The sequence below is a fragment of the Triticum urartu genome, chromosome 7A (genome assembly GCF_056163025.1).
Source record: "Triticum urartu cultivar PI428250 chromosome 7A, HENAU_Tu73, whole genome shotgun sequence".
Classification (NCBI taxonomy): Eukaryota; Viridiplantae; Streptophyta; class Magnoliopsida; order Poales; family Poaceae; genus Triticum; species Triticum urartu.
In genome coordinates, this window is record NC_141879.1 from 524875522 (window position 1) to 524886875 (window position 11354).

Genomic DNA, 11354 nt, shown 5'->3' on the forward strand with positions numbered 1-11354 from the left:
TCAGAGCGTGGCATAGAGTGCAACCCTGTGAAGATCAAGGCCATCAAAACGATGGAAATACCCACCCGACTGCTGGATGTGCAAAAATTTACCGGCTGCTTGGCATCTATTAGCCGTTTCATCAGTCGGCTAGGCGTGAAGGCCCTTCCCCTGTACCAGCTCATGAAGAAGACCACCTTTTTCGAGTGGAATGACAAGGCGGACGGAGCTTTTTTCCAGCTCAAGAAGATGTTGACCACCCCGCCTGTCTTAGCGGCCCCGACTCCTAAGGAACCAATGCTCCTCTACATTGCCGCTACCAGTCGGGTGGTTAGTATAGTCATAGTGGTGGAACGGAAAGAAGAAGGCAAAGCCCTACCAATCTAGAGGCCGGTGTATTACCTAAGCGAAGTACTGTCCGCCTCCAAGAAGAACTACCCCCACTATCAGAAAATGTGTTATGGCGTGCACTTTGCTGCCAAGAGACTGAAGCCATACTTCCAAGAGCACCCAATCACTGTGGTCTGCACAGCCCCGCTTGCTGAGATTATTCGAAGTCGAGATGCCTCGGGCCGAGTGGCCAAGTGGGCCATAGATTTGGCCCCCTACACCATCTACTACCAGCCTCGCATCGCCATCAAGTCACAAGCACTGGCCGACTTCCTCGTCGACTGGGTCGAGACCCAGTACTTGCCGCCAGCGCCAGATTCCACCCATTGGCGGATGCATTTTGATGGTTCAAAAATGCGCACCGGTTTGGGAGCCGGCGTCGTTCTCACCTCCCCCAAGGGCGACAAGCTCAGATATGCGCTACAAATTCACTTTGCCGCCTCCAACAATGTTGCTGAATACGAAGCACTCATTCACGGGCTCCGGCTTGCCAAAGAACTCGGCATTCGCCGGATCCTGTGTTACGGAGACTCCGATTTGGTGGTCCAGCAGTCATCAGGCGACTGGGACGCCAAGGATGCAAATATGGCCAGCTACCGTTTTCTCATGCAGCAACTCAGCGGATACTTCGAAGGGTGCGAGTTCCTTCATGTGCCAAGAAATGACAATGAGCAAGCCGACGCCTTGGCGCGAATCGGCTCCACCTGGCAAGCAATACCAACCGGCGTTGCCTTGCAACGACTCCTCAAGCCGTCCGTCAAGCCATCACCAGAGTCAGATTCCATATTTGTGTCGGCTCCTCCTGAAGCAGCCGGATCCGACTTGAGAACTGATACGTCTCCAACGTATCTATATTTTTGATTGCTCCATGCTATATTATCTACTGTTTTGGATTTTTATGGGCTTTATTATACACTTTTATATCATTTTTGGGACTAACCTATTAACCCACAGCCCAGTGCCAGTTTCTGTTTTTACCTTGTTTTAGGGTTTCGAAGAAAAGGAAAATCAAACGGAGTCCAATTGACCTGAAACTTCATGGAACTCATTTTTGGAAGGAAAGAAGCCTAGAAGACTTGAATTGCATGTTAGTGAAGCTTCGAGGATGCCACGAGGTAGGGGGCGCGCCCACCCCCTGGGCGCGCCCTCCACCCTCGTGGGCCCCTCGTGGCCCCCTAACGTATTTCTTCCGCCTATATATCTCCATATACCCTAAAAACATCCGGGAGCACAATAGATCGGGAGTTCCGCCGCCAGAAGCCTCCGTAGCCATCGAAAGCCAATCTAGACCTGTTCCGGCACCCTGCTGGAGGGGGCAATCCCTCTCCGGTGGCCATCTTCATCATCACGGTGCTCTCCATGACGAGGAGGGAGTAGTTCTCCCTCGGGGCTGAGGGTATGTACCAGTACCTATGTGTTTGATCTCTCTCTCTCTCTCTCTCGTGTTCTTGAGGTGATACGATCTTGATGTATCGCGAGCTTTGCTATTATATTTGGATCATATGATGTTTTCTACCCCCTCTACTCTCTTGTAATGGATTGAGTTTCCCCTTTGAAGTTATCTTATCGGATTGAGTCTTTAAAGATTTGAGAACACTTGATGTATGTCTTGCGGTACGTATCTGTGGTGACAATGGGATACCACGTGATTCACTTAATGTATGTTTTGGTGATCAACTTGCGGGTTCCGCCCATGAACCTATGCATAGGGGTTGGCACATGTTTTCGTCGTGATTCTCCGGTAGAAACTTTGGGGCACTCTTTGAGGTTCTATGTGTTAGTTGAATAGATGAATCTGAGATTGTGTGATGCATATCGTATAATCATACCCACGGATACTTCAGGTGACATTGGAGTATCTAGGTGACATTAGGGTTTTGGTTGATTTGTGTCTTAAGGTGTTATTCTAGTACGAACTCTAGGGCTGTTTGTGACACTTATAGGAATAGCCCAACGGATTGATTGGAAAGAATAACTTTGAGGTGGTTTCGTACCCTACCATAATCTCTTCGTTCGTTCTCCGCTATTAGTGACTTTGGAGTGACTCTTTGTTGCATGTTGAGGGATAGTTATGTGATCCAATTATGTTATTATTGTTGATAGGACTTGCACTAGTGAAAGTATGAACCCTAGGCCTTGTTTCCTAGCATTGCAATACCGTTTGTGCTCACTTTTATCATTAGTTACCTTGCTGTTTTTATATTTTCAGATTACAAAAACCTTTATCTACTATCCATATACCACTTGTATCACCATCTCTTCACCGAACTAGTGCACCTGTACAATTTACCATTGTATTGGGTGTGTTGGGGACACAAGAGACTCTTTGTTATTTGGTTGCAGGGTTGCTTGAGAGAGACCATCTTCATCCTACGCCTCCTACGGATTGATAAACCTTAGGTCATCCAGTTGAGGGTAATTTGCTATTGTCCTACAAACCTCTGCACTTGGAGGCCCAACAACGTCTACAAGAAGAAGGTTGTGTAGTAGACATCAAGCTCTTTTCTGGCGCCGTTGCCGGGGAGGTGAGTGCTTGAAGGTATATCTTTAGATCTTGCAATAGAGTATTTTAGTTTCTTGTTTTATCACTAGTTTAGTTTATAAAGAAAACTATAAAAAATGGAATTGAGTTTGTCTCATACGTTTCACCTTTTTAATATCTTTCGTAAGTATGATGGAAAGGAAAACTATGCTCAAATGCTAGAAGAAGAATTATATAGAATGCTTGGCATAAAATATGTGAATTATGAGCATGATTGCAATGTTGTTAGTACGAATTCTTTGAATATCCATAATACTAATGATGATTGCACTAGTTATGATGAAAATGTCTCCTATAAACATGTCAATTTTTGTGGAGTGCATTGGGTTTGTAAGTACACACCAAATAGGGAAGATAGATATTGCAAGAGGCATAAGTACTTAGAAACTAAATTGTTGCAAGAAAGTCTTGATGATTGTGCTGAAAAATTCAATATTTTTCGCGCCCCTTGTGAACTTTGCAGTGAACATGGTCATTTAAATCTCCAATGCAAATTGTTTCATGACCGAATCGTATCCAAAAATTGTGATAATTTGATTACCCTTGAGCATCATAAAGAGCTTAGTCTTCTTTTGGGGTATGAGGAAATGAAACATATAACTGAGGGTATTCCAAAGTTTAATCTTGATAGATTTCTTGATTTTGATCTAGAGAAAATTTATATGTATTTTGCGGTGAATTGTATTTAAAATCCTTATATTGCCAACTACATAAAGAAAAGAAAACAAATAGAAGATGAAGAGAATACTAATGAAAGGGAAGAGACTTCCCAATACCCTCCTATTATTTCTTATGATGAATCAAGTAACGAGGAGGAGCCTCCTATTCAACCAATCTCATTAATAAGGAGCTCCAAAAATAGGATTGAACCCACACATGATGTGGTGAAGAAGAAGAAAAGAAAAAGGAAGAGAGGTAAAAAGATATCTCTCCCAAATAATGTTGCTCCTATTATTATTGTGCTTCATGAAAATATAATTGTGGAAGATAATGATACTTCTTATAATCTTGAAAATCTTTTTGGCACTTGCTTGGAAGAATATGATAATTGCTATACTATTGGTGCTATCCATACTATTAATGATGAGAGTGATTATGCCTATGATATGAAAAGGCCCAAGCTTGGGGATGCTATGTTTGATGAAGCTGATGTTTTTGAGAATATATTTGCTGCAATTAATGTTTGTCCCAAGCTTGGGGAAGCTACATTTAATGAATATGATATTTTTAATCTCCCAAGTTTTGATATGCAAATTTATAATGATGATAGCATGCCTCCTACTTATGATAATTATTGTGATGATACATATGCTATAAAAAGTAGTGATGATTATATTTATAAAACTTGTCATGATTATGATTACCCTTTTTCCGAACATTACTCTTTTAATGTGGAAACAATTTATAGTATTCAAGTCTCTTATGACACTCCCACTATCCCGAATGAGAAGAATTTTGCTTATGTGGCGAGTAATAAAATTTCTATGCTTGTAGATCATGAAAAGAATGCTTTAGGTGCTGGTTATATTGTTGAATTCATTCATGATGCTACTGAAAATTATTATGAAGGAGGAATATATGCTTGTAGGAATTGCAATAATACCAAGTTTCCTCTCTATGTGCATAAAGTTTTGAAGTTATGCTTGTTTTGCTTTCCTATGCAAGTTGATTCTTGTTCCCACAAGTTGTTTGCTCACAAAATCCCTATGCATAGCAAGTTGGTTAGGCTTAAATGTGCTAATCATATTCTTCATGATGCTCTCTTTATGATTCAATTCTTATCTTTTATATGAGCATCATTGAAATCATCATGCCTAGCTAGGGGCGTTAAACGATAGCGCTTGTTGGGAGGCAACCTAACTTTATTTTTGTTCCTTGCTTTTTGCTCCTGTTTAGTAATAAATAATTCATATATCCTCTGTTTAGATGTGGTTTTATGCTTTTAATTAGTGTTTGTGCCAAGTAGAACCTTTGGGAAGACTTGGGGAGAGTCTTGTTGATCATGCTGTAAAAAACAGAAACTTTAGCGCTCACGAGAATTGCTGCCATGTTTATTTGGAGAGTGATATTTAGTTAATTATTTTTGCAGATGATTAATAGATAAATTCCTCAGGTCCAGCAATTTATTTGAGAATTTTATGAGTTCCAGAAGTATACGTTTGATCCAAATTACTATAGACTGTTATGTTTTTGACAGATTCTGTTTTTCATGTGCTGTTTACTTATTTTGATGAATATATGGCTAGTAAAAGAGTTTATAAACCATAGAGAAGTTGCAATATAGTAGGTTTAACACCAATATAAATAAATAATGAGTTCATTAAAGTTCCTTGAAGTGGTGTTTTGTTTTCTTTCGCTAACGGAGCTTACGAGTTTTCTGTTAAGTTTTGTGTTGTGAAGTTTTCAAGTTTTGGGTAAAGATTCAATGGACTATGGAATAAGGAGTGGCAAGAGCCTAATCTTGGGGATGCCCAAGGCACCCCAAGGTAATATTCAAGGACAACCAAGAGCCTAAGCTTGGGGATGCCCCGGAAGGCATCCCCTCTTTCGTCTTCGTTCATCGGTAACTTTACTTGGAATTATATTTTTATTTACCACATGATATGTGTTTTGCTTGGAGCGTCATTTTATTTTCTTTTGTTTTGCTTTCTGTTTGAATAAAGTATCAATATCTGAAATTCTTAAATGTTAGAGAGTCTTCACATAGTTGCATAATTATTCAACTACTCATTGATCTTCACTTATATCTTTCGGAGTAGTTTGTTGTTGCTCTAGTGCTTCACTTATATCTTTTAGAGCATGGTGGTAGTTTTATTTTGAAGAAATAGATGAACTCTCATACTTCACTTAGATTATTTTGAGAGTCTTAATATCATGGTAATTTGCTTAAAATCCTAATATGCTTGGTATGCAAGATTAATAATAGAACTTTCTTATGAGTGTGTTGAATACTATGAGAAGTTTGATACTTGATAATTGTTTTGAGATATAAAGATGGTGATATTAAAGTCATGCTAGTTGAGTAGTTGTGAAAATTTGAGAAATACTTGTGTTGAAGCTTGTGATTCCCGTAGCATGCACGTATGGTGAACCGTTATGTGATGAAGTCGGAGCATGATTTATTTATTGATTGTCTTCCTTATGGGTGGCGGTCGGGGACGAGCGATGGTCTTTTCCTACCAATCTATCCCCCTAGGAGCATGCGCGTAATACTTTTCTTTGATAACTTGTAGATTTTTGCAATAAGTATATGAGTTCTTTATGACTAATGTTGAGTCCATGGATTATACGCACTCTCACCCTTCCACCTTTGCTAGCCTCTCTAATACCGTGAACCTTTCGTCGGCATCATACACCCACCATATACCTTCCTCAAAACAGCCACCATACCTACCTATTATGGCATTTCCATAGCCATTCCGAGATATATTGCCATGCAACTTTCCACCGTTCCGTTTATGACACACTCCATCATTGTCATATTGCTTAGCATGATCATGTAGTTGACATCGTATTTGTGGCAAAGCCACCATTCATAATTCTTTCATACATGTCACTCATGAGTCATTGCATATCCCGGTACACCGCCAGAGGCATTCATATAGAGTCATATTTTGTTCTAAGTATCGAGTTGTAATTGTTGAGTTGTAAGAAAAATAAAAGTGTGATGATCATCATTATTAGAGCATTGTCCTAGTGACGAAAGGATGATGGAGACTATGATTCTCCCACAAGTCGGGATGAGACTCCAGACAAAAATAAATAAAAGAGGCCAAAGAAGCCCAAATAAAAAAAGAGAAAGAAAATAGGCCATAAAAAGAGAAAAGGCCCATATAAAAAAATAAAAAAAATGAGAGAAAAAGAGAGAAGGGACAATGTTACTATCCTTTTACCACACTTGTGCTTCAAAGTAGCACCATGATCTTCATAGTAGAGAGTCTTTCATGTTATCACTTTCATATACTAGTGGGAATCTTACATTGTAGAACTTGGCTTGTATATTCCAATGATGGGCTTCCTCAAATTGCCCTAGGTCTTCATGAGCAAACAAGTTGGATGCACACCCACTTAGTTTCTTTTTGAGCTTTCATATACTTATAGCTCTAGTGCATCCGTTGCATGGCAATCCCTACTCACTCACATTGATATCTATTGATGGCCATCTCCATAGCCCGTTGATACTCCTAGTTGATGTGAGACTATCTTCTCCCTTTTTGTCTTCTCCACAACCACCACTCTATTCCACCTATAGTGCTATATCCATGGCTCACGCTCATGTATTGCGTGAAGATTGAAATTTCTTTGAGAATGTCAAAAGTATGAAACAATTGCTTGGCTTGTCATCAGGGTTGTGCATGATTTAAATATTTTGTGTGGTGAAGATAGAGCATAGCCAGACTATATGATTTTGCAGGGATAACTTTCTTTAGCCATGTTATTTTGAGAAGACATAATTGCTTTGTTAGTATGCTTGAAGTATTATTATTTTCTATGTCAATATGAACTTTTGTCTTGAATCTTTCGGATCTGAATATTCATACCACAATTAAGAAGAATTACATTAAAATTATGCTTAGTAGCACTCCGCATCAAAAATTCTATTTTTATCATTTACCTACTTGAGGACGAGTAGGAATTAAGCTTGGGGATGCTGATACGTCTCCAGCATATCTATAATTTTTGATTGCTCCATTCTATATTATCTACTGTTTTGGATGTTTATGGGCTTTATTATACACTTTTATATCATTTTTGGGACTAACCTATTAACCCAGAGCCCAGTGCGAGTTTTTGTTTTTACCTTGTTTTAGGGTTTCGAAGAAAAGGAAAATCAAATGGAGTCCAATTGACCTGAAACTTCATGGAACTCATTTTTGGAAGGAAAGAAGCCCAGAAGACTTGAAGTGCACGTTAGGGAAGCTTCAAGGAGGCCACGAGGTAGGGGGCGCGCCCACCCCCCTGGGTGCGCCCTCCACCCTCGTGGGCCCTCATACCCCCCTGACGTATTTCTTCCGCCTATATATCTCCATATACCCTAAAAACATCCGGGAGCACAATAGATCGGGAGTTCCGCCGCCAGAAGCCTCCGTAGCCACCGAAAGCCAATCTAGACCCGTTCCGGCACCCTGCCGGAGGGGGCAATCCCTCTCCGGTGGCCATCTTCATCATCCCGGTGCTCTCCATGACGAGGAGGGAGTAGTTCTCCCTTGGGGATGAGGGTATGTACCAGTAGCTATGTGTTTGATCTTGCTCTCTCTCTCTCGTGTTCTTGAGGTGATACGATCTTGATGTATCATGAGCTTTTCTATTATATTTGGATCCTATGATGTTTTCTCCCCCCTCTACTCTCTTGTAATGGATTGAGTTTCCCCTTTGAAGTTATCTTATCGGATTAAGTCTTTAAATATTTGAGAACACTTGATGTATGTCTTGCCGTGTGTATCTGTGGTGACAATGGGATACCACGTGATTCACTTGATGTATGTTTTGGTGATCAACTTGCGGGTTCCGCCCATGAACCTATGCATAGGGGTTGGCACACGTTTTCGTCGTGATTCTCCGGTAGAAATTTTGGGGCACTCTTTGAGGTTCTATGTGTTGGTTGAATAGATGAATCTGAGATTGTGTGATGCATATCGTATAATCATACCCACGGATACTTGAGGTGACATTGGAGTATCTAGGTGACATTAGGGTTTTTGGTTGATTTGTGTCTTAAGGTGTTATTCTAGTACGAACTCTAGGGCTGTTTGTGACACTTATAGGAATAGCCCAACGGATTGATTGGAAAGAATAACTTTGAGGTGGTTTCGTACCCTACCATAATCTCTTCGTTCGTTCTCCGCTATTAGTGACTTCGGAGTGACTCTTTGTTGCATGTTGAGGGATAGTTATGTGATCCAATTATGTTAGTATTGTTGAGAGGACTTGCACTAGTGAAAATATGAACCCTAGGCCGTGTTTCCTAGCATTGCAATACCATTTGTGCTCACATTTATCATTAGTTACCTTGCTGTTTTTATATTTTCAGATTACAAAAACCTTTATCTACTATCCATATACCACTTGTATCACCATCTCTTCGCCGAACTAGTGCACCTATACAATTTACCATTGTATTGGGTGCGTTGGGGACACAAGAGACTCTTTGTTATTTGGTTGCAGGGTTGCTTGAGAGAGACCATCTTCATCCTATGCCTCCTACGAATTGATAAACCTTAGGTCATCCACTTGAGGGAAATTTTCTACTGTCCTACAAACCTCTGCACTTGGAGGCCCAACAACGTCTACAAGAATAAGGTTGTGTAGTAGACATCAAGAGCCCCACCAGCCGGCATGGGAACTTCGGCAGACAACCCGGGGACTGCAGCAGTCGGCCCGGGGACTTCATCAACTCAGCAAGCGGCGGCCGACTCCAACCCACCGCCTCCCAGCCCAGCCGCCCTCGTAAAAGTGGCAGTCCTGGCAGTTGAAGAAATTGCAGCACCTTCATGGGCCCAGCCCATCCTCAATTTTTTGGTGAAAAAAGAGCTGCCAACCGACGAGATCTCGGGCCGGCAAGTGCAACGCCGGGTGGCAGCGTACACCATAGTCAACAGAGAGCTTGTAAGGCGCAGTATCACTGGTGTTTACCAGCGCTGCGTCGAGCCAGAACAAGGACGGGCAATCCTCAAAGATATCCATCAGGGCGAGTGTGGTCACCATGCGGCCTCAAGGGCTCTGGTGGCCAAGGCTTTTCACCATGGTTTTTTGTGGCCGACTGCCCTAGAAGACGCCAAGGACTTGGTCCAGAAATGCAAAGGGTGCCAGAAGTTTCGTTCAAAGCCTCACCAGCCGGCTTCCACACTCAAGACTATTCCCATCGCCTGGACCTTTGCCGTCTGGGGCCTAGATATGGTGGGACCATTTAAGACAGCAAGAGGTGGCTTGACTCATCTGCTTGTCGCGGTGGACAAGTTCACCAAGTGGTTAGAAACAAAACCAATCAAGAAGTTGAATGGTCCGACTGCTATGACTTTCGTCTCCAACATCACCATCCGGTACGGCACACCACACAGCATCATCACCGACAATGGCACGAACTTCGCCAAAGGTGCCTTGGCCTGTTTTTGCGCGACACAGGGCATCCGACTGGACCTAGCGTCTGTTGCCCATCCGCAGTCAAACGGCCAGGTGGAGCGAGTAAACGGCCTCATTTTATCTGGCATCAAGCCCTGACTAGTCGAGCATCTGGAGCGGTCGGCCGGCTGCTGGCTCGACGAACTTCCGGCTGTCCTCTGGAGCCTGCGCACAACTTCGAACAAGTCAACCGGTTTTACTCCTTTCTTTCTCGTCTACGGTGCCAAAGCCGTCATCCCGACGGACATAGAATTCGACTCCCCTCGAGTCACCATGTACACCGCAGAGGAGGCGGAAGAAGCACGGCAAGATGGCATCGATCTGCTGGAAGAGAGCCGGTTGTTGGCACTCGGACGGTCCACCATCTACCAGCAGAGCCTGCACCGATACTACAACAGAAAGGTCAAGCCAAGATCCTTCCAAGAAGGAGACCTTGTGCTCCGGCTGATCCAGCGAACAGCCGGCCAGCACAAGCTCTCGGCACCTTGGGAAGGCCCCTTCATCATCAGCAAGGTGTTGGACAACGACTCCTACTACCTCATCGACGCTTAGAAGCCTCGAGCACGCAAAGAGATGACTCCGGCAAGGAGACAGAGCGACCATGGAATGCAAACCTCCTTCGAAGGTTTTACAATTGATGCAGTATGTATCATGCCAACTTTTGTATTAAGTACGAAGACTCCGGGTTCCCCGAGAAGAGCTCGGGGACTGCCCTCTTTTATCTGTATGATAAGTATTACGCCTATCATTTATGCCATTTCATTAATCTGTCTAGCACCGGGGCCGACCAGTCGACCCGGGGACTTGCCGCCTTGTTCTATGAGATGCCTCCTGCGGCCGGACAAGTAGTGTGTTGGCACCCTAGCTTTCTCCTGCCAGAGGCCGCAGCCTGCAGAGCAGCTATTCGGTCAGCAGGAGTCAAGGCGGAAAGGGAGCCTGCATGAAAAATGGCTAAGGACTTAAGGCATTTGCATAGTCCAAGCCGGTTTCTCGCCTTGCCAACCGGTTGCCGAGCAACCGGCCTGCCGGTTTCTACTTAACTTGCCAAGAAAACTCTAGTCGGCCAAGTACTTGCCTTCCCAAAAGTGGCTAAGTACTTGACCCAGCCACAGTCCGCAGAGCAGCTGTTCGGCTGGCAAGACAGCAACCAAGGGAAGGCGGCAAAGGAAAAAGCCAAGAGAGTAGAAGGCAAGGAAAGGTAGAACTCGGATAAAATATTTACACGTCAAAGGCCCTTGGCCGACATCCAACATAAGTTCCAAATACACCCCGCGGGTGGAATTGTGCGAAGCTAACAAAGTTCGTTGAGACTGATAAACAGGGA

At 43.0% G+C, this 11354-nt stretch overlaps 1 protein-coding gene across 1 annotated transcript; it reads left to right on the forward strand.

Annotated features, from left to right (window-relative positions):
- Nucleotides 1-723: 723 nt before the first annotated feature.
- LOC147960260 (uncharacterized) lies at nt 724-10129 on the forward strand. The gene is made up of 4 exons (XM_087533239.1): nt 724-1160; nt 2728-2777; nt 9285-10012; nt 10073-10129. The coding sequence occupies exons 1-4, from the start codon at nt 724-726 to the stop codon at nt 10127-10129; spliced, it is 1272 nt and encodes a 423-aa protein (XP_087389365.1).
- The last annotated feature ends 1225 nt before the right edge of the window (nt 10130-11354 follow it).